This window comes from Rhipicephalus microplus, chromosome 9 (genome assembly GCF_043290135.1).
Source record: "Rhipicephalus microplus isolate Deutch F79 chromosome 9, USDA_Rmic, whole genome shotgun sequence".
Lineage (NCBI taxonomy): Eukaryota > Metazoa > Arthropoda > Arachnida > Ixodida > Ixodidae > Rhipicephalus > Rhipicephalus microplus.
Window position 1 is genome coordinate 125,022,385 of NC_134708.1, and position 22,291 is coordinate 125,044,675.

Genomic DNA, 22,291 nt, shown 5'->3' on the forward strand with positions numbered 1-22,291 from the left:
TTGCGTTCTGCGAATTCTACCAGTAGCTCTCCTCTGGCGTTTCTAGTACCGATGCCATAATGCCTACGGCCTGGTCTCCAGTCTGCTTCTTCTTTACCTTTGCATTAAAATCACCCATCAGTATTGTATATTGTGTTTCTAACTTACCCATTGCTGATTCCACGTCTTCATAGAAGCTTTCCACTGAAGCGTCATTATGGCTGGATGTAGGCGCCTAAGCCTGTACCACCTTCATCTTGTATCTCTTATTCAGTTTAATTACGATACCTACCACCCTTTCATTATAGCTATAGTATTCCTCTATGTTGCCAGCTATGTTTCTGTGAATTAGGAACCCCACTGCCAGTTCTCCTATGTCAGCCTAGCCCCGATAGCAAAGGATGTTCCCATTCTGTAGCACCGTATAGGTCTCATCTGTCCTCCTAACCTCACTGAGCCCTATTATATCCAATTTAATGCCCTCTAGCTCCTCGAATAGTACAGCTAGACTTCCGTCACTAGATAAGGTTCTCACTAGATAAGGCCAAGTTCAGGTTCCAATGGCGGCCTGTCCGGATCCAGAGATTCTTAGTACCCTCTGCTGCGTTGCAGATAGTTGCTTCGCATCTGCTGGGGACTGAGGGCCGTGAGTTATTTGACGTATGCATGTGGGAGGTAGTGGGCAGATACTGCACCAGGGTGGCCAATCCTTCTCTGGTGAGGGAGTGCGTTACCGGCGGCGGTAAGGGAGTGCGTTCCCGGCGGAAACAGCCCAGTCACCCCTAAACTTCCTCCTTGAGAGGGTCCCTGCTGTACCGGGACCCACTTTAACCAATAGATTTACATAAACAAAAGAAACAGCATTGAGCATAGAGCACTGCCTTGCCGTACTCAAGAGGCAACAGGATTCGCAAAGGTTGAGGAACTTCTGACTTCTACAAATTGGCTTTTATTAGAAAGATATGCACCATCCTGATAAATGATGGTAAGCAGAGTCATTCTAGTTTGTGGAATAACTCACCAGTTCATGTCCTAGCTTCGTTTTACGCCTATCTTTGCCATGCGTGTTCATAAGTTTAGATGCAAAAGGCAAGGAAGGCTCCGGCAAGCAAAATACTGTGGTAACCAATGCAGTTTTTTGCAAAATCTGTATGAATGCAGACGATGTAGTGAGGTTCGGAACACTTAACCACCAAGATTGTCGAATCGCAGCCTTATCGACGTCCTTCGACGGGTATTCCTCGTCGCCGACGGGTGCTCTCCAATGAACACGAGCATCATTTGTGATGCAATCAGAATTGACTGCGCAAAAAGCCCCGAAGAAGTGCTGAACTCATGAAAACCACGTCGCTTTGACTTTACCGATTCTGTTTAAAGCCCTAACCGCATGCACGCGATTTCCTAGCGACAGCGACAAGCGCTAGCAACAAATTTGACCCGTCGCGCCGTTGCGTTGCGACCGCTGCAACCGCATGTCGGCGACAAAGTGTCACTGCTGCTAGATTAAAACTATTGCGTGCTAACCCATAAATTGCGAAAGTTTTAAAAAGTAGCTCGTAACGACATGTAAAATTTACTGCTGTGTTGTGTGAAATAACGAAGCCAAGAAAGCGTTTCATGACCTTTTCTCGCAATATTTGGTTTCACTCCGACAGGGTGCCCAGAAGCGTACACTACTAAGGCTACGACACACTCCGCATGACGATTTCGCATTGTAGCAAGCGACCCAATCGTTACAAGCTACCGTCCGGAAATCAAAATAAACCCTCGATAACGAAATTCACGGCAAAATGCGGCCGATCTCTCATTATTCGTGGAAGATGAGAATGTAAAAAAAAAATGTAGTCGATACCTTGGATTCCTTGAAGTACGCCCGGATAACACGCATCAAGAGCAAATTGGAACCGAAGCGAGGAACAGGAGCGTAGCCATTCGTGCGTCCGTCCGTGCGTCCGTCCATGTGTCTGTCCGTCTGCTTTTCTTGTCCGAGCGTCTATCTAGTGAGCAATTTAAGTACCGCCGTCTCGCTCTTCATCATATATTCATGCACAAGTACCGCCATCTAGCGGACAATCGAAGGACTGAACAAGAGGATATACCACATTTTCGCTCTCAGTGCTTTGTTAACACCGAGAGCGTGACAATGACACCGTGCTATGTTCTTCGTAACCTTGGACGTGCGCATATGTGCTTGAGGGCGGGTATGAGCCACAGGTTACGTACTACGACAATGGGACGCACAAGCCACGCCATAAGGAGCGTCGCCCCTAAAATACAGAAAAAGAATAGCGCACGGAATTGAACGTCTGACCTCTTGCTTTCGTGAGTGCGAGGCATTAACCATTGAGCCTCGAAGGAGCACCTCCTTCAACGTTGAAGCGGCAAGCTATTTATATCTACCACTTACCACTGGCGATGACTATCACAGGTTCTATTATGGGTTCAACATCACCAGAAAGATTGCTCAATCAACGTGCGTCGCCAGGTCAACACGACGGGGTTTCGCGCGCTTCCATCTCCGACCCGTACTTTGCCCCGCGGAGAGGGGGGGGGGGTGACGCTCACGCATGCGCGCGCTTATCTCACGGTGGGAGAGTCGGATGCCTTGGGCATTCACCGAAACAATTCTGTGGTACTCATCGGGCACACGAAGTTTACTGCACTCGCTGCACAGTCTCAGTTTGCGAAAAGGGCGCCCTTTTCATACGCAGCTAAGTAACAACTGGGGCTCTTCTTCGCGTTCTCGTGAGACTGGGAGTACGTATTGTGCGTCTTCTGTGCGTTAGAAACGTGAGGCACGTCTCGATATGCTTGCCACTTCTCGAATGACCTTACACTTTTTGTTATCACGGCCATTGTGTCGCCTTGGCGGCAAAGCTGTGGCATGTCTCACCATGTTATTCGGCCATGTTGCGCCTATGTTTTTCGGAATGTAGCACAAAAAGCAGACATCAGGGCTGTCATTTTAGCATAGTTATGTGGTATGTGCAAAAGCTGAACAGCGAAGACACATCCTGATGCGTGAAATAAAGAACACGCAAATAATTTTGTTTGATGTTGCCATAAGCTGATTAACGAAATCCATTCTCATGCGGTCGTTTCTCCATCATTCAAACTGCCGGACAAGTAAATTACCACATCAGGGATCACGTCAATCCAAGGAAGAATACTATTGACAGCCACCTAGCCGCACAGCGCTGTACGTGTCTGTCATGCTTTGTTTTATCAGTGCAGAATAGCTGACCAAGGTGCACAGGAAAAAAAAAAGGGGGGGGGGGCGGACGCGGGTGAGTTTGCTGTCAACAGCACTTTTCACCAAGAAACTTGCGTGTGTTTCTTGTGGGTAACGGATTTTTTTTCCTTCATTCACATGGTCTGGCAGAATTGTTTATCTTGTTCTCTCCCACACATTCTTTCATGATTATTGTGGCTGTTTTTTTTTCGCACAGAATACAGCTTTGTTTGCAAATCATGGTCATCTCTGTCCGGTGGTTGGCGTCGTTTCCCGATTCCTTGAATATGTACCAACTGGTCTGAATGTGAACTCTAGTACTAACACTCTTAAAAATATATTGATAAAATGGTTGCAACTGCAAGCAAATAGGTAGTAACTGCAGCACTTACCACTTTTCCTGGACCGTTTATAACTTTTTGCTTCCCGTTTACTACCTAAGTTAGTAAACAGTTACTAGCTGGAACCATTTCCAACTTTTTGTTACCTCTTTACTACCTACGTTAGTACACTGTTAGTAACTGTAATGAAACAGGTAGTAACTGAAGCTGTTCCTACCTTTCTTGGCTCGTTACCAGATTCTCGCTACCTGTACGTTGACTATCTAATCTAACATAGTAGGTGATACCAATTGTATTAGTTTATAAACATAGCCGTCTGGATGTATCGTCTTTAAACGGATAAAACGAAAAAAATAAAGCAGAACATGTTCATGGATCAAGAAAAAAAAACGTTTATTTTAAAAATACGCAATCAAGATATGTAAGAGCTATTCTGCTCTGGTCAAAGTGGAGAAGTACAAGTTAATGAAAAATAAGAAAGTGCTGCACGTGCTGCAAGAGACAATTACAGCAAATTTAGTGAATTACAACAAGCTAAAGGGACAGGCAGATCAAGAATAATAAAATCGTCGAACTTATTCTCGAGTCCCTATCTAGGGCTGTTTCACCATAGTATCGTAGTTTTTGAACATAAAACCCCCTGAAAAGTTGTTACCTTTCACCCCCAATATATTTAACATCCAAATGAGACCAAACTATTGGGTTCAGTACCTTGTTTCGGGCGCTGTAAATAATGCTTTATTGTGGCACTTTGACAATAAATTAATGGGGCATTTTTATAAGTACGGCTGTATGAAAGTCTTGTGCTACGTCTCCAAACGCACGCGAGCAGTCAGTATATACAGAGTTGTAGGCTCACATTTTTATAATTTATCCTGAAACACAAATGCTCACTTGTGCCAAGCATGCATTTACAAAATAGCGGTCATATATATACTGTAGTCGCACTGTAGCGTTGTGAACTTGTTGGATCTTTGTATTCTTCACGTTCATTACACACCACGCAAGATTGCCCGAAGTTGTACAGTGATGAGTATTAATAATTGAGAAATATAACAGAATGAGCACCGTAATATCGCTTACTACTGTTTTTCTTCACACTTTCTAAAGTTACTACCTATGGTTGGTAACTGCTCGGATAGCAACAGTCACTAAGTGCTGGTAGTAGCGGCAATCGTAGTAACTGTTCCCACGCTCCCTGATACTAACTTCCAACTGGCCCAAATAGCCGTTCTTATTAACTGCACTTACTAGCAGGGTTGCAACACATGTGACAAACTATTACTAGCCCAAAGTTAGCAAGTAATACTACCTTTTTGCTTCCGTTCAGCGGCTACGACAGAGCTGAGGAGACAAAATTGTGTCCAAACAGCGCAGACGACAGGAGGAAAAACGTAGTGGACCGTCGTCTGCACTGTTTCGTCACGATTCTCATGAACCAACTAACCGAACTTGTGATCCTATAGAGCGCATTGAAACGCAGCGTACCTCGCTGATTGATGGTTGCACCCACCGTTAGAGGCGATGTCTGGGTCTTGGTTGCGCTCCGAGCGCAAGAAGTAGGGCCGCACATCTTGCCAACCCCAACCATCACAGCCATGATGGGTGCGCCAGTAATCATAGTCAAGTGGACTGCCTCGCACGTAGAGCATGTAGTTGAGGACACTCGAACCACCCAGCACTTTCCCTCTTGGCCACTTGCTGCGCTGCATACCAAATATATTGCATTGCACAAAATTAGACACATGTTGCCCACGCCTTAAAATCTTAACAAATTGTCTAAATATTATCTTGCCGCTTTTTGTTTCTCAGCCAAAGTTGCTATGAGCTCCGAAGACCAGGCATTTTTCATCGCGTAGTCGTCCGCCAGTGGCGTATGTCGGTGCACCGGATCCGAGCATGATAACCAAGCATGATACCCAAGCATAAAAAAGGGAGCGTATAACGTGGTCTACCAATTGCTCATTTTATGACAAAGAAGTCAATACATATACATGCACATTACAATTAAGCGCTAGCACTACGCGCACAAAATGTTTCAATACCTTCATTGCAAAGTACCCACCGTGGGACCAAAAAAACATGCGTCAGAATAACATGAAACGCAGCCAACTATTTCCTAGACTATCGCAATGTGCGCAACCTACACAGCCCAAGGAATTATTTGTCTTTCTTGTTGCACCTAAGATGACCCCAAAAAAATGCTTTGACCATGGACAAAGGAAAACAGTAATGAAAAAATAAGCAAGAACGCCTCCTACATGAATCACTTTATGCAAGATTTTGACAGCTTACTATGCAGACATATTAAAGATCTAATATGCACCTCTGCCCCAGTTTGTTTTATTCACACCTCCTCATTCTTGTGAAATACCATGCCTTCGTTACTGAAGGCTTGATATCTGGGGTTTAACGTCCCAAAACCACTATATGATTATGAGAGACGCCGTAGTGGCGGGCTCCGGAAATTTAGACCACCTGGGGTTCTTTAACGTGCACCCAAATCTGAGCACACGGGCCTACAACATTTCCGCCTCCATCGGAAATGCAGCCGCCGCAGCCGGGATTTGAACCCGCACCCTGCGGGTCAGCAGCCGAGTACCTTAGCCACTAGACCACCGCGGCGGGGCGTCGTTACTGAAGGCTCCAAGTAGTTTTTGTTAAGACTTAACGAACCTTCACGTTTCTCTTCTGAATTCAAATCCTGAAAACCTGTGTTTGTTTCAACCTAATTTAGTTTCCGATGACATTACCCCCCAAAAGCTGAGTTATTTTTAAAGTGTATTGTGGAGGGCTTCCTCAAGATTATTTCGATCATCATCCTACTCACTTGGTAATTTCTACAGACGGAACGCAAAATATTCACGTAGAAGTGGGCTTTTTTTTTCTCGAGTTTAATTGGTTCTTAACGCTCTGACAGCCAGCCATTACTTCCAGTTTTCTCGCTAAATTTCTCGCGATTGCCCTGGCTGTTGGAAAACTGAAGTATCAGCAATCAAAAGTCATCCTTTCAAACGCCTCGTCTGTTTGTACACATTTAACGTCCGCCAAGCAATCACCTTTTATCAGGACATTTCGGAGTCCTGTACCACGTAGGCTATCAGAAGTTTAGTTTTTCTGGTCCCCGGGCATCCTGGGATCTTTATGAATGAAATGGCCGACTGGCTCGCTATGACTTCTTCAAATGGCTCGGTATTACTAGCAGCTCTACATTTTCCTTTTATTACTGCAGACAGACGCCTGTTATTCCTAAAAAGAACAATGAAGCAACGCTGAATGCAACTTTTGGCTCTTGCAGTTCTCATTGAACACCGCAAAATACCTTGCCCGTCGATTCAAAATGAGTCTCACAAGCTTTCGCTGCAACGTTTCGCGGTTGAATTATGATATTCACAAATCTAGCTTCTCATTATTAACCTATGCAGAGTTTTAATTAAACCAAACACACTAGACCACTTCCTTCTCTCATGCCGGTGTTTTCGCTCCGCTGCGCCTAATGTATCTAAAAAAGCCGATCAGCATTTTGGGGTTAGCATTTAACACATCTAATCTGTTATCGTTTGGAGCCAGTCAGTTGGGTACGCACCACGGTGTTGTTTTGTCTGCACCAAAAAAATTCTTTGAGGCAACCGGAAGAATACACTGCTAGTGTTAGTGCCAGATAAATAGAATTTGTTTTTTTTTCTTCTTTTTGTCGATCTTTAATCCCTGCGGGAATCTCGAATTTGCTTGCCCTTTCCAATTTTTCATGTACATTTCGTTTCGTCCTTCTCCAATGGTTTTTGTGGCAAAGCATTCATATTTTGTTTAGAAAGTACACAGGGCCAATCCACCTTGTGGGTATGAGCGAAGTTCTTTTAGGCGAGAAAACAAAACTGAACAAAACGGAAGCAAAGCGAAAATAAAGAGCAGCATACGAAAAACAAGCCGATAGTGGCGTTCAATTCGAAAATCGCTACACACGGGTATCTAGGGAAAAAAACGCCAACAATAATTTCTTAACAGATGCTGAAAAACCTTAAATGAATTCTTATACATCAAAAACCCCAAAAAAAAAAGGTACGCAGAAGAAGCCATTGGCACATAAATATGCAGAACGTTATACTCGGTCACCGATGAACGCAATTTCTCGGAACGGGAAATCAAAGGAAGGCTTACGCATTTGTTTTCATTTATTGACCGGTAAAATAAGCCCTGATTATTTCCTTTCAGTTTTCTCGCGTACCTTTGCCAAAAGTGCTATTTTACGGGCAGCGAAAAAAATAAGGACAAAACCCAGCTTGGACTATTGTCAGTCTATTACTACATTCTCAAACTGGGCTGAACGGTGGCAAATAGTGCAATGATAATTTCAGCACTGATGGTTACCCCTTAAGGCCGGACTGTTGACGCATGCGTTCATGAAGGCATCGTGCCATCTTCACTGTTTGAGGGAACACGTGAGCACATGGCTCACGTAGGATGCTTTGATCCGGGTTGGAGACACCTTTTGGCCCTCTCCGCGTCACGTTTCTTCGCGCGCAGCTATTTCAGTTTAAAAGTGTTAGGCAAAAAGCAGTGGCCAGCGCGAAAAGGGTGACGCTAACACGTTGTTACTGAAGTTATTGAGCTCAGCTCTTTGATCCCTATGACAGACTGCTGTGTGCCACGGTGTACCAGTTCACATGCGAAAGCCCCCCGGGCATTTCGCTTCCGTTATAACAGCGAGCAAAATAAAAGAAGAGAGGTACAAGTGAAACGTGACCCCTATACCATCTGACAAAGAACCGAGATATGCGAGAATAGTTGCTGACTTGCCGGACTGTTTAATCGTGCATTTTTATCACTGGCATGCTGTTGAACAAACTCTTGCACGAATTAAATACTTGCTGCAGTATACATGCATATTCACCATAACCGCATACCACATTCTTGTGAAGCTTCTATTTCAGAGGGGCTGTTAAGTTCTTAGACCGTGCAAAGTGAATAGATACTCGGGACAGCCTGCCTATGTCTGCCTAAACTAAAAACTTTAAAAACTTAAGCTTAGATAAGCCTTCCTAAAGCAAGTTATACCGGTGTCACACGGGCACTTTTCTTCGCGATCAGGGTAATCTGGATTGGTTTTCTTGATCGCGATAAACTTCATGACCGCTGCTTCAAGACCCAAGCTAATCCGGTTCAAGATTGGGCCGGACGAAATCCACCGGGTGGCGACTGCAGGCGTAAAACATGTCATTGACAAAAGTTGGGGTACAATAATTCAAAAAAGCCCTTTATCAGCAATGTTAATCGTTCAAGAACTGTTCGAACATCAAAAACTCTGCCTCTACAAAAACAATTTATTAAATTGCTTTGCCCAACCCTTATGCTGGTGTCACCCGAGCATTTGAAATCGCGATAAGTGCCGATCCGGATCAGCCAGATGTGGATTAGGTGCTGCTACACGGTCACTTTTAATCACAATCAGGCGTGATCAGGATGAAGAGTAGCGCGATTTCATGTCATCTTCACCCCCTGACCGAGCTTGTTGAAAGCAAAAGAAACAAGAAAATCAAGCATACTTTCGCAAAAATATTAAAAAGCTAGATGTTCATAAAAATAATTTTGAACTGTTTCAATTGAAAATATCTGTAATATTGCATATTTTAAGATTCCTACAGTCCACATGTATTTATGGGACAAGCAGACGATAAGCAGATGACAAATTCAACTCTCGCACCGTCAGAGCAGTTAGAGTACCTCGAAGCAAATTAATCATAAGTGTTATCATAATTTCGAGTACATCGCTGTGTACGCGCACTTCAACGTTCAACGAAGAGACCTTTACAGTAATTGACCTGGCAGGAGCAACTGGGAGTCTTGAGGCGCCAGTAGTGAAACTCTGACGCGCACAATTAGATTTCCGTTTCGCTGTTGCTGGACCGCTTCGAGCAGTTGCCATTCGAGAGAAAAATTAAGATTAATATACTCTCACAGAAGTATAGGTAACTCCAAAAAACTGTGGCACATGCATGAAGAATTTATGAAATTACTTTTGTCGTGGCAGCAAAGTTTTTGACATTCAAGCGGTTCTTGCACGAATAACATATTGCTGATAAATAGCTCTATTGAAATATCGTACTTTGAGTTTTGTCAATCACATGCTTTACGGCAGCACGCAAGTGCCATCTGGTGCATTTAATTTGACCCAAGCTCGAACCGGATTAGCTTGGGCCCTGTAGCAGCGGCCATGAAGTTCACCGTGATGAAAAAAAAAACGATCCGGATCACCCTGATTGCAATACGAAGTGCCCGTGTCACACTAGTATTATTTTTCGCTTTTATTTCTCATGAACCCGGCTCGTCGCGGCGAAGTGTGAATCTCATTCCACGTGCCAAAGTGTCACTTCTGGCGCCTCGAGTGTTCCTGTCACTCCTGCCATCGGTCAATGATTGTGATGTTCGCTTCTTCCAACCACGAAGTGCAATACCTTGCAATGAAGTCGAAAGACTGGGTACAGCCATTATCAGTTTGCCTTGAGGTGTACCGACGGTGCGAGAGTTCCACTTAGCGCGGAAGACGACAGTCGTCTGCTTATCGTCTGCTTCTCCCATAACTAGACATGTGGTCGATACGAATCTTAAAATATGCGGTACTTTAGATATTGTTCCAATTTAAACAGTTAAAATTTGTTGTCTTATAAACATCCAGGTGTCATATATATTGCGTTTTTATTCAACGATGCCCGATTTTCTTTACTGTGCTTTCAGCAAGCTCGACAAGGGAATGCGGACGACAGCGAAATTGCGATCTTTCAGCCAGATCGCGATAGTCTCGATCCCGATCTATATAAAAAATCCCTGTCTAACACTAGCATTAGTCATAGCTTAAGTGAATTATAATCAAACCAAATAAAATAATCAATACAAATTTATTTGATAGTGATTAACTCCAATCTATACCAATTTCAAAGGCCCCTAGATTGAACCACGGCAAGCTTTGAAAAAGCCTAGTTAAAGGAGTCATGACACCCAATTTTCAATCATAATCTGTTGTGTTGGCTGATTCTTGTACGTTCACAGACAAGCCAGTGAGATTTGAGCGAATTCGATCGAGCCATTATATTATAATTGATTATTTTTATAAACGAGCAAGGGGCCGGAGAGTCGGGCAACACTGGCGTTATCGCTAGAAGTGACGTCGCGAATCACTAGCTGGGCAGCTGCTACACGGTTTGTATTCCGGAGGATGATCGTGTTCCGTGGTCAGCTGCGCTTGCAATCGAACTTTCTCAGCGTTGTTCAACTTGTTAGTGAAAATAAATGACTTCCAGAGGTTGAAACAATGTCACCGCGTCACCCATATAGCGCTAGTACTTGTAGCAAGCAATCTCGGAGGTAAAAAAGTGGCCTGTGAATGTTCCATGCATACGCCGTTTGCCACTACGAATAAATATTTATTGAAACTCCTTACAGGCCCTGCCACGGTTCAGGGTCACACTTGCCATTTTGTCACCGCAACTGAATGCAATCTACACAGTTGAAGCAAAAATTTGGCCAAAGTGTATATCGTGAGTAACCGCATGTATACAGTGAGTAACCGAGAACCGCACTACATGCCGTTCCCTTCAGCTTCTGTGTACATAGGCCGCACGCAACAACAGATGGAAAAACAACGGTCCCAACGCGAAGCGTTGCTACGGCCATTTATTAAATATATTCAGCACCGAAAGTCGTGCATGCACGTGTGCTAGCCAAGAAAAATCGGCACGCTTTGCCGATTCCAGGGCGCTGAATAACACCTGCTCACCAATGCAGCATCCAGGGACCCCCCTATCCCACGCTTGCCTTTCAAGCTGACACGCTTGAAATGAAGCTACTTATTACTGCGGAAAGCCGTCTGCCACAAAGGCGAGGTCATTGGCATCTTGCTTCACACCATTTTCGACGCTTTCTTCGTCGCTTGAGCAGGGTGCGATTGAGTTAAAGTCAAAATGCGCAACGTATACACAACGCAAACGCCACATAGTGATGGTACCGGTAACACACCGCAACACTTGCAACCCACTGACACGTGCGGACCAAGCGGCAAGCACACTGGCAACAATACCACATGCGGAAAGGGCTGTTTTGTAGCAGACGACAGCACTACTCCTTCGATGATTGATTGAATTGTGGGATTTAACGTCCCAAAAACCACTAGAGACGCCGTAGTGGAGGGCTCCGGAAATTTCGACCAGCTGGGGTTCTTTAACGTGCACCCAAATCTGAGTACACGGGCCTACAACATTTCCGCCTCCATCGGAAATGCAACCGCCACAGCCGGGATCCCGCGACTTGCGGGTCAGCAGCCGAGTACCTTAGCCACTAGACCACCGTGGCGGGGCCAGCACTGCTCCTTCGGCTTGTGATGTCACGTATGCCATGACAAAATGGCGGTTGCCGGCGGTGGGCGGAGTAAACAGCCGATTACTTCTACGGCTTATTTTGGACTGAAATAATCTCTTACAGTTCAGTTTTCACACGCGTGCAAGCATATTTGACCCTCTACTTGCGTTTTCGGCTGAAAACAGTCAATTTTTGTGTGACCATGCCATGACCTCTTCAAGCCTGTACATCTAGATATAATTAAGAGGCAATCCAACGTACGCTTGCTGATATAAATTAGGCGGCATCAGGCCGGATTTGCCAGTCACAGTAATGCAGACCAAGATGAGATGGCATAGCGATGAGGTAGAATACAGCCGACTGGGTTATGTTCATTCAGATTCAGCCAGACTACGCTGGTGCTTAACAAGTCAGTGCTGAGAAAATTGAGAACGACAGGCGAACCGGGTAAATGCGTACGGTCACTATAAGCAAATTTGAATTAGCCTGGTTCAAGCTGAAACCGGAGTACTCAATACTGAGAAAACCGAATAGCCTAGCTAGTCGAATGCCTGAGCGTGGCTGCATTATAATCTGGATTGAGCTGGATTCGGATATTCCTGAGCATGTCACATTTCAATAACTTGAGAGTGCGTGGGCAATTGGATAGCCGAGCATGGCTAGATTAAGCCATTCCGGACCAAGCTTGATTTAGGTAATTTTGGAAAAGTCTTTTTCGAGACAGTTGAGATTGTCTTGCCAGTTAGGTTACTGTGTACTGCCACAATAAAGCTATGCGGATTAAGTCAGATTAAGCTATTCGCAACTAAGCTAATTCCATACAAGTGAACAGAGCACGTTAAGATTGTCGCGTTAGTTGGCACGTGAGGTTATTACAGAATAAAATGGACTAAGCTAATCGATTTTGAGTAACTTCAGATTGCCTAGCCGGCTACATGCCTGAGTAGGCCAGTGTTGGGAAAATGTGTATTGAACCGGATTAGGCTATCCCAAATTAACCTGAACTTCGTGTACGTTGAGATTGGCTACACAGTTGCATGATTATGGCCGCACTTAGACAATGCGAAGCCGAAATAGCTCATTAGGATAAGCTAATAATGAAGTCAATATTCAGAACGTTCTGATTGCCTAGCCTGTTTTATGACTGAGGGTGGCTAGAGTAAGCCAGTTTCAGTGAGCCTGAATTACGTTAATCAGGATTTACACTACACACGCATAACTGATTGATTGTTTGATTGATTGATGTAGGGTTTAACGTCCCAAAGCCACCATATGACTATGAGAGACGCCGTAGTGGTGGGCTCCGGAAAATTCGTCCACCTGGGGTTTTTTAACGTACACCCAAATCTGAGCGCATGGGCCTACATCATTTTCACCTTCATCGAAAATGCAGCAGCCACAGCCACGATTCGATCTCGCGACCTGCGGGTCACCAGCCGAGTACCTTAGCCTCTAGACCACTGCGGCTGGGCAACTAATAACTCAAACCCATGTGAAGTACTACTTACCATCTCCGTCAAAACTAGTCGGCACTCGGGAATTTATCGCGAGGCTAATGAAGTGACTAAGTCCCAGCAAAATGTTTTGCCAAAACTCTTCGGCACCAAGCCAAGTTGATCAAGTACGTCATTTATGATCATTGGTCACGTACACCATGGCGTACAAGACAAGCACAACATTTTCATGAAATGACAAATCAGCTATGTTCGTCACACGTTATAATCATGCCATGTCAAATTTGGTGTGCATCAAGTTAGCAAGACAAGCTCCATGACCGGGTCATGTATGTAATTTCGTGACCTACATGACATACGTGAAGATTTTTCGTGTCATAAACAGTCATATATATTCATCATACGACTTGATGTTGTATCCGTTTTTGTAAATCAAGTAAATAAAACCACACCTACAGCATCATGACCAGTTAATGTATGCCATAACCTATGGCCATGCATGACAGGATTTTCGTGTGATGACCAGTCATTTAGGTTTATCATACGCTGTTATTACCAAAGGTTGCCGAACGCACTAATGAGTCGACTTGCTCCGACTCAGACTCGGATCGAACCGTGATAATGATGATGTTTGATGTTTTGTGGCACAAGGGCCATTTCACGGCAAAAGAGTGCCAGTTCATCTTACTAAAGATATGGACAATGATTGTGGTAAGCGGCTGAATAAGGGCCATAAAATTCCTCGCAGTAAGGCGGGTAAAAACATACAAGTAATAAAATCATGACCATGCCGTGAAAGGTGTGTGGTGTGAATAGATGACAAAAGTTGGTGAAAATAAAAAACGATGGTGGACGTGTATGGAATTACCACAAGTGCCTCACTTGCTCATACCCTTGCGTCTATCGGGCCGTGAGGCAAGTGCTTTGTTGAGTGTAGCCACCGCAGCGAAAACCTCTCTGGAGAGGTCGTGCTACGGAATGCCCGGGTATATGATATGAAAACTACGAATTTCTTTTAAAAACTACGAATTTCTTTTAAATGTTGTCGGTAGGGTAATGGAAATTGTTTTCTCAGAGTTTCTAACTGTTTGTACTGGATTAAAATGTGAAGAACTGTTAATGCTTCACTACATCTGTCAAACAATGGTGGATCGCCACCGGACAAAAGATATGTGTGTGTCGTGTATGTGTGTCCTATCCTGAGCCTCGTATTACCTCTCTATGACGCGATTTTGATACTGGCGGCCAATGGCCAAGGTTTGGCTTAATAATGTGTAGTTTGTTTTGTGTGTGTCTATCCCACTTGCTCTGCCAATAGTCCCTGAGCATTCATTTGAGAGACTTTATCAGATCAAGGGCCGGGATTGATATGGGTGTAGTGGCAGCGCTTTCGTGGACGGATGCAGCAAGCTGATCCGCCATCACGTTGCCTTGGATCTCACGGTGCCCTGGCACCTAGCACACTACAACATTTTTGAGTGTGAAGAGTGCATAAAATGGAGTAAAGGGAGACGAAGAGAGATTTTTTTGTTTTTAAGGGTTTGCCGAGCCGTTACCACACTGAGAGAGTCCGTATGCTTACTGCTTTTTGTATTTGTAATTGTTTGATGTGTTTAGCGGCCACAAGTATCGCGTAAGCTCTCGCTATGGAGATACTTGTGCCTGGATGTAGAGGGCCAGCATCCGAAAAGGATGAGCCGACAGCAGCGCAGGACACAGGCGTTAGACTGGGAGGCATCTGTAAAGAACTCAGGACGTGTGTATTTGTGTTGAAGTTCCAGGAAGTGGTTTCGGATATGGGCAGTAGGTGCATGTTTCGTAACTTCTAGGAAAGACATCGCAGTCTATAGTCTGCCACTGACACGGTGGCAGGTATGCTACACGAGCCATTAAACTGTCCAAGTGACACTCCAGTTTCCTCAGCTAGACCCTTCAGGCGAAATCAGAAGGGCTGCCTCATCGAAGGCGTTTTGAAACAGAATGGAGCTCGACAAATCACTAATAGTAGAGTATGAGGGGTGCTTCTTGTTTGCTTTCACCTCAAGAAAATATACAAAGGACATGCAAGTTCTCTGCAGATGAAGCGACCACTCATTTGACTCAACGTAAAGGCTTTCTACGGGGCTGGTGCAAAAAGCACCCGTAGAAAGGAGGATGCCCAAATGGTGCACGGGATCCAGCATCTTCAAAGCACTTTGAGTCGCAGACTGATAAACAGCCCCATAATCAAGCGGGTGCGAATGAGGCTGCTACACAGATTCATGAGGCATTGCCTGTCACTACCCCACGTGCTACGTGACAACACTTTTAAAACATTCATGGCTTTTAAACATTTTCTTTTTAAATACTTGATGTGCGGTACGAATGTCAACTTGTCCAAGATTAAGCCTGAGAATTTATGTCCCGCATTAACAGACAGACGTTGACCGTTCAGTTCAACGTCAGGTTCTGAGTGCATGCCTCTTTCTCGGGAGAACAAGACACGTGTTTTTGGGGGGGTTCAGTCGGAATTCGTTTTCCTGTGCCCATTTGGAGACCTTGTTTAAACCAAACTGAACCTGCCGCTCACACATTGCTAGATTGCAAGATCTAAAGCCAAGATGGACGTCATCGACATATGTACAATAAAACATATTGCGAGGAATGAACAAGAGCAAGGAATTCATTTTGATGAGAAAAAGTGTGCATCCATGTACACCACCTTGCGGCACGCCTGTTTCCTGGACAAATGTTTGTGAAAGAACGCTGCCCACTCGGACACAGAGCGTCTGGTTTGACAGGTAACTTCCGATTATGTGAAACATTCTTTCGCGCACGCCAAGGTGGGACAGGTCTCTTAGTATTTTAAAGCGCCATGTTGTATCGTAAGCCTTTTCGATATCGAGGAACACAGAGAAAATATTGTTTATGGACGAAAGCGTCTCTGATCTGTGCCTTGATACGAACAAGGTGGTCTGCGGTGGATCTACTCTCTCGAAACCCGCACTGAAATGGGTCGGCCAAATTGTTTCAAGGAAATGAACAAGTCGGCAGTTTATCATTTTTTCAAGACTTTGCACAAGCAGCTTGTAAGTGCATTAGCCCTATAACTAGAAGCTGAAGAAGGGTCTTTGCCCTCTTTCAAAAAAGGAATAATATTAGCCTCTCTCCAGGAGGTAGGGGTAGCGCGAGAAAGCCAGATAGCATTGTACAAACAAAGTAAGGTTTTTTGTGTTTCAATTGGTAGGTTTTTTTAACATTTCATACACCACACGGTCAGAACCTGGGGCAGAAGTACTGCTGGAGTTTAGAGACGTTTGGAGCTCAGATAAACTGAAAGCTTGGTTATATGCCTCGTATCTAGTGCATTTGTGTTCGAGTTTCTGCTTTTCTATTCTTGTTCTGTATTTTAGAAAAGTGTCAGTATAGTGTGACAAGCTGGACACCCATTCGAAATGTGCACCGAGGAAGTTTGATCTTCCAAGGTATCACCCTGAGTGTTTACGAGTGGAAGTGTGTGTACTTGTTTTCCTGCTATCCTACCAACCATGTTCCAGACTTTAGCCTCCTGTGTGTATGAATTGATCCCTGACAAAAACTTCTGCCAGCTTTCTCTTCCGGCCTTCCAACGCGTTCTCCTGCCTTGAGACTATTTTCTTGAAGGTGTCAAGATTTTCGGCTGTCGGCGAGTTCCGAAGCAACCTCCATGCTCTGTTTTGCTGTTTGCGCGCGTTTCCCCATTTAGAGTTCCACCATGGCACACGCCGTTTTCCAGGGTGTCCATTTGTTTGTGGGATGCATTTTGTTGCAGCATCAATCAAAAACACTGAAGTAGTTGACAGCAACATCTATGCCCAAAGTACATATGTCACTCCAACCTAAACGAGCGATGGTATAAAACTGTTCCCAGTCGGCTCTGTATGAGCCATTTGGGAACACGTGGTGGACACTCAGTTACTGTAGTTGTGCTCAAAGCTACGGGGAAGTGGTCACTTCTTTACAGATTACTGACGACTTTCCACTGAAGTAGAGGCACAAGAGATGGAGGTACTATGCTTAGGTTAATGGAGGAGTAGGTATTATTAGTGAGATTGTAATAGGTTGGTTCTTTTCTATTTAGGAGACATGCGCTCGACGAGAAAAGGAACTGTTCAATCATTCGACCTCGCGCGTCGCAACGAGAGTCACCCTATAGCCTGCTATACGCATTCAAGCCTCCAAGGAGAACAAAAGGTTCCAGGAGTTCATCGATTAAGGACTGGAATTCTTGTTTTTGCAGGTGATAGCTTGGATGTACGTAAAGAGTGCAAATTGTTACGAGTTTGTCGATAAGCACAGCTCGAACAGCCACTACTTCAAGAGATATTCGGTGTTGAAAAGGTGTGCATGCAATCCCATGATTCACTATATAATAGCAACACGTCCAGATGATGTCATGGCATCATCAAAGTCCTTTCGGAAAATAACGTATTTACGAAGGAAGTTGGTGTGTTTTGAATTAAGGAGTGTTTCTTGTACACACAGCACTTTTGGTGAGTGTTCGTGTAGAAGCTCTTGGATGTCGTCAAGGTTTCTCAGAAGGCTCCTGACGTTCCATTGTATAATTTGAGTGTTCATGGTGAATGTAAAAGGGTGCTGTGTGTATGAAAAGCGACTGGCTGTTTAGGCAGGGAGTTTGAGTTCACGTAACAGGGCCATCACCAGGCCCTGTTATCCGCTTTTTTTTTTCTTGGCGCTCTCCAAGGAGCCACGCTGCTCTTTCGGCACCAAGGGCACCGACGTATCCATTGCCTCCTCGGAGGCACTGGATGCCCGCACGTGCGAGCTGTTCGCATTTTGGGCCTCGCCTGGTGAGGTGAGGCCTTGAGACCTGAGGACTCGAGTCTCCACTTTCTGTTCGGGAGTAGGTGGTGTAGTCTGTACTACAGCTGCATTGGGGGCAGGTGCCACAACCACCGGCTCGGTATGCGCGGGCCGAAGGAGTGGCGAGGGCTGGTGCGGCGGTGCCCCCTGACGTGCCGCATCAGCATATGTACGTTTATAGAAGGGTGAGACTCTTCGCCGTGCTTCCTTAAATGAAATGTTCTCCTTCACCTTCAATGTAATTATCTCTTTCTTTTTTCCAGTATGTGCAGGAACGTTAATATGCGGCATGGTTTCCTTCACAGTTTACAGAGTGTGGCGGTTGTTTGTAGTTCTCAGACACGCGGCCTAGGACTCCACATTGTGCACAAGTCTGGCGACCACGACAGGTTTTAGAGTCATGGCCATGCCTCTGGCATTTGAAGCAACGACGAGGGTTCGGTATGTACGGTCTGAGATAGGTCTTCGTGTACCCTGTTTGAATACTTTCTGGCAGATTACTGGAAGCGAACGTGAGTATTAGGTGTTTTGTTGGTGTTACCTTGTTGTCTCTTCTGATGATGATCCTTTGTACATTGGTCACATTCTGACTCTTCCACCCCTCCAGAAGTTCCTCTTCAGTCAAGTCAAGCAAATCAGCATCAGATACCACTTTACGGCTTGTGTTCATAGATCTGTGCGGTGTTAAAGTCATTGGGGTGTCACCAAATTTGAAAGATTGTGTAGTTTCTCAAACTGTTCTTTTTCTCGAATTTTGAGGAGCAGGTCTCCGCTGGCCATTTTAGTAACTTTGCACCCGGCCCCAAGTGTTTCTGTCAGACACCTGGCTGCTACAAAGGGGGATACGGTTCTGACTTGCTTGCCACTTTTCTCACTATGTATGATGTGAAAATGGGGGAAGTTTTCTTTTGAACGGTTGAAAAAACTCGTCTTCGGTGCGTACGCGCTTTAAGGCGGTACGATCATTCAACGGAGGAAAAGCTCTATGCATGAGTGTTTCATTTTCTTCAGAAGCGTTGGCGGCCACCTACCACGGAGCCCAACGAGGGGACGCTACAAGTTTGCGGATGTTAAAACCTGCGCACGCCAGCCGTACAACGCAACTATAACCCAATCCGCCTAGACCAAGGAAGGCTATTAGCACAGGGTTAACCCTTGCTGCCAGGAAAACTGTAAGTAAACAGAAGAGATAAGTAGACAGGACAGACTAAAAGGGAAAGATAAAGACGAAGTCGTAGGGGAGAGAGATAGGAGAAGGCTACTGCCAATTTCTCCTGGGTGGGTCAGCCCAGGGGTGCCGTCTACGTGAAGCCGAGCACAAAAAGGTGTGTTGCCTCTGCCGGGGGGCCTTAAAGGACCGATCACCCAGCGTCAGCTCAACCCCCAGGATCCCCTTTTCCCCGGACATGGCAAAGCCACGCACGCCAAGGCGTGGGAAGGAGCCGAAGCTCCCCCCCCCCCCCCGTTAGCTCGAGTCCATGGTGTCGCTACACACCAAACGCCTGCTTTCACAGGCGCCCCTGCGGGGAGATCGAGCCGTGAGTTTGAGCGAGTTCGCCTTAGGAAAATTTCGACGAGTTTGAGTCACAATGATCCCAAAGCCCAATTTATTTTTTGAGTGAGTCTGAGCGAGTTCCTCTTTCGCCCACATAAGTTTATCATGCCATGTCAATTTTGGTATATGCAAAGTTAATGAAACGTCCATTATGGCTCCATGACCGGGTCTTTTAATGGCCAGTCAGTTATCTTTTCGAACTACCCTTGCCATGTTATGGCATTTATTAGTAGCGCGCTTTAAGTGATAAGCTGTAAAAGTTTAGTTCACGCTCATCCTGTGTATGTTCTTTCCGTGCGTCCTTCCTGACTCAGTGGAAAGTTACATGTTCGGAGCTGCTTGCCGTTCTTCGCGTGGCATTGCAATTGGTTGCTGTAGCATTGATTCCCTCACCCTTGTGAGGCACTACACCATAATCGCGCAGCTACTGTTAAGGTGTGTTTTACTTTTACGGTTATTCCGATGCCTATGGCAGGGCTGCGCTATACACGCTCTCTCCCTCTCTCTACCTTTCCCAGTGTACAGAAAGCGTGACTTCTCTCTTAAAACCGCTACTACATCTGACAAGGAAGTGATGAAGTACAATCAGTGCGCGCTGAAACAGAATATAGCCTTGATAATTGGCAAGCATTTTAAATGCATAACTTAAGCACTTATTTTTTTCGGGCCTTGTGTTATGCCTATCTCTTTTGAACCACAAACATGCATGAAAACTAGTTCCGCGCATCTTCAACAAGATGCGCAGCAGTGGCTACCGGGGTTGCTGTTGGCGGCTACTTTGTGACCATGCCTAGATATAAGAATTTCAGGCTGGCAAGAGTATGAAGTTGGGCGTGTTGATAATTCAGATCTAATAATGTACCTCAATATACGAACAGCGCAACTTAGAAGTAGTTACAGTGTAACTATGGAAGCAGAAGAACTAGCATAGAAAAGAGCGCCAACTACTTCTCAGTTGGGCTGTTCCTATATTCAATTGTGTCCTACAACTTTCCCAAGCTTCCACGCCTAATGATGTAGCGCGTAAAAACTAAGACACATGTCAGGACAAGGGAAGGGACAAAAAGAGTGGCTCCTCTTTGTCCCTTCCCTTGTCCTGTGTCAGTTTTTACGCGCTGCGATAATAGTTCAGGTTCGCGCCATGGCTACTTCTTGGCTACATCAAATTTCTGTTCTGGCCATTTAGTTGCCAAATTTCATATTGGCAAGAGAAAGAAGAAGCTAGCTTACAGACCATCCATTGTTTTCAACGTATTCTGTCAGGTGTAAGCCAATGGGCCCGCGCGTCTTCCTTGGCCCCAGAAGAAGGCTAGCGCGCATCGAGGCGCCCACACAGCGTAGCCCGGAGTGGTGAAGTTGCGCGCAAACACGTGGCTAGCACGCTGCCCGCTATGTATTTTGACGTCAGTTTCTAACGCTGGTAAACAGTGCACATTTTCGTAGAAACTTCAACAATACATTGATATATACATCAAAAGTAATCTAGCATAGATTTGTGGGACATCTTGTAATAAATTTTCTTGTGCGGCTCCACGTAAACACTCATTCAACGTGTGACGTCCTCGCCGACTTGTTGGCAGGAGTGTTGCAAATTAATCTGTCTGTGGCAAGAAGTCCTTGCTGCACATTTATACGTTAAGCGCACTGAGTGAACACTAACCAATTCGGTATATTTTTTATGCCACGTGGTGCAAAATATATCTCGAGACCCGATGTTAAAAATTATAAGGTATTCATGTGTGCGGATAGACTAACAGTTCCTTATTTAGTTCTTAAACCGTGTTGCATTTAAACTTGTCACTTAATGAATAATAATCATAAGCTCAAATGTCATGTTATTTAAAATAAAAAGTAATACTATTTTGAACTAGGAGCACACTAGCATAATGGCCGTGAATTTCAGCCTTCACTCTCTATCTCTAACGGAGCATCAACAATTTCATCGCTTCGCGTTTTTTCGAATGATATACCACCGCAGCATCCTTCACAACGTATTTGTTTTATCACCGCACTCTATGCCACACCACTTTAGTCATGATTTCAAGGTTCTAGTTTGTAAAATTGAAGCTTTTATAACGTTCACAGTAATCAAAGTAGTGAAATCGCCTTCGCTGCTGAACAAATAGGTGTGGGAAATAAAGACTTTTGAAGCAGTAACTACCATAGCAACAAGTAGTTTGTTGGTGGTCTATTCATAGCTCTTCACTGAGTGTGTTATGTTTTTTGTTTGTGTTTCATCCACTGTTCTTAGCGATGATCTTGGCCTCGAGCTGCAAAATGAAACTTGGAAGCAGAAAAATCAACAACTCCATTTTTTGTAACTCAGCTTTCTCTTGAAAACCGAGCTAGAAGGAAAAACTTATGCTGGTTCTGTCTTATTTTTATCAGTAATGATATTACCGCGCCCTAATTATATTGTAGTAACAATATCGCTTTTATTGGAGTTTGCGACAAACTTCACGATTAAGCTAGACGGCGTGGTTATTTTGACTACATTTAGCTTGAAGTCTGGCTCCTTTTCAAAATCAAACCAACGACA

The 22,291-nt window shown here is 44.8% G+C and overlaps 1 protein-coding gene across 1 annotated transcript in view; it reads right to left on the reverse strand.

Moving 5' to 3' along the window:
* LOC119163045 (glucose dehydrogenase [FAD, quinone]) overlaps positions 1-22,291 on the reverse strand; it is a 242,022-nt gene that overhangs the window by 196,166 nt on the left and 23,565 nt on the right. The window contains exon 3 of the mRNA XM_037414980.2: positions 5,066-5,258. Within this exon, the coding sequence (XP_037270877.2) occupies positions 5,066-5,258 (193 nt within the window). The remainder of the gene's footprint in view (positions 1-5,065; positions 5,259-22,291) is intronic.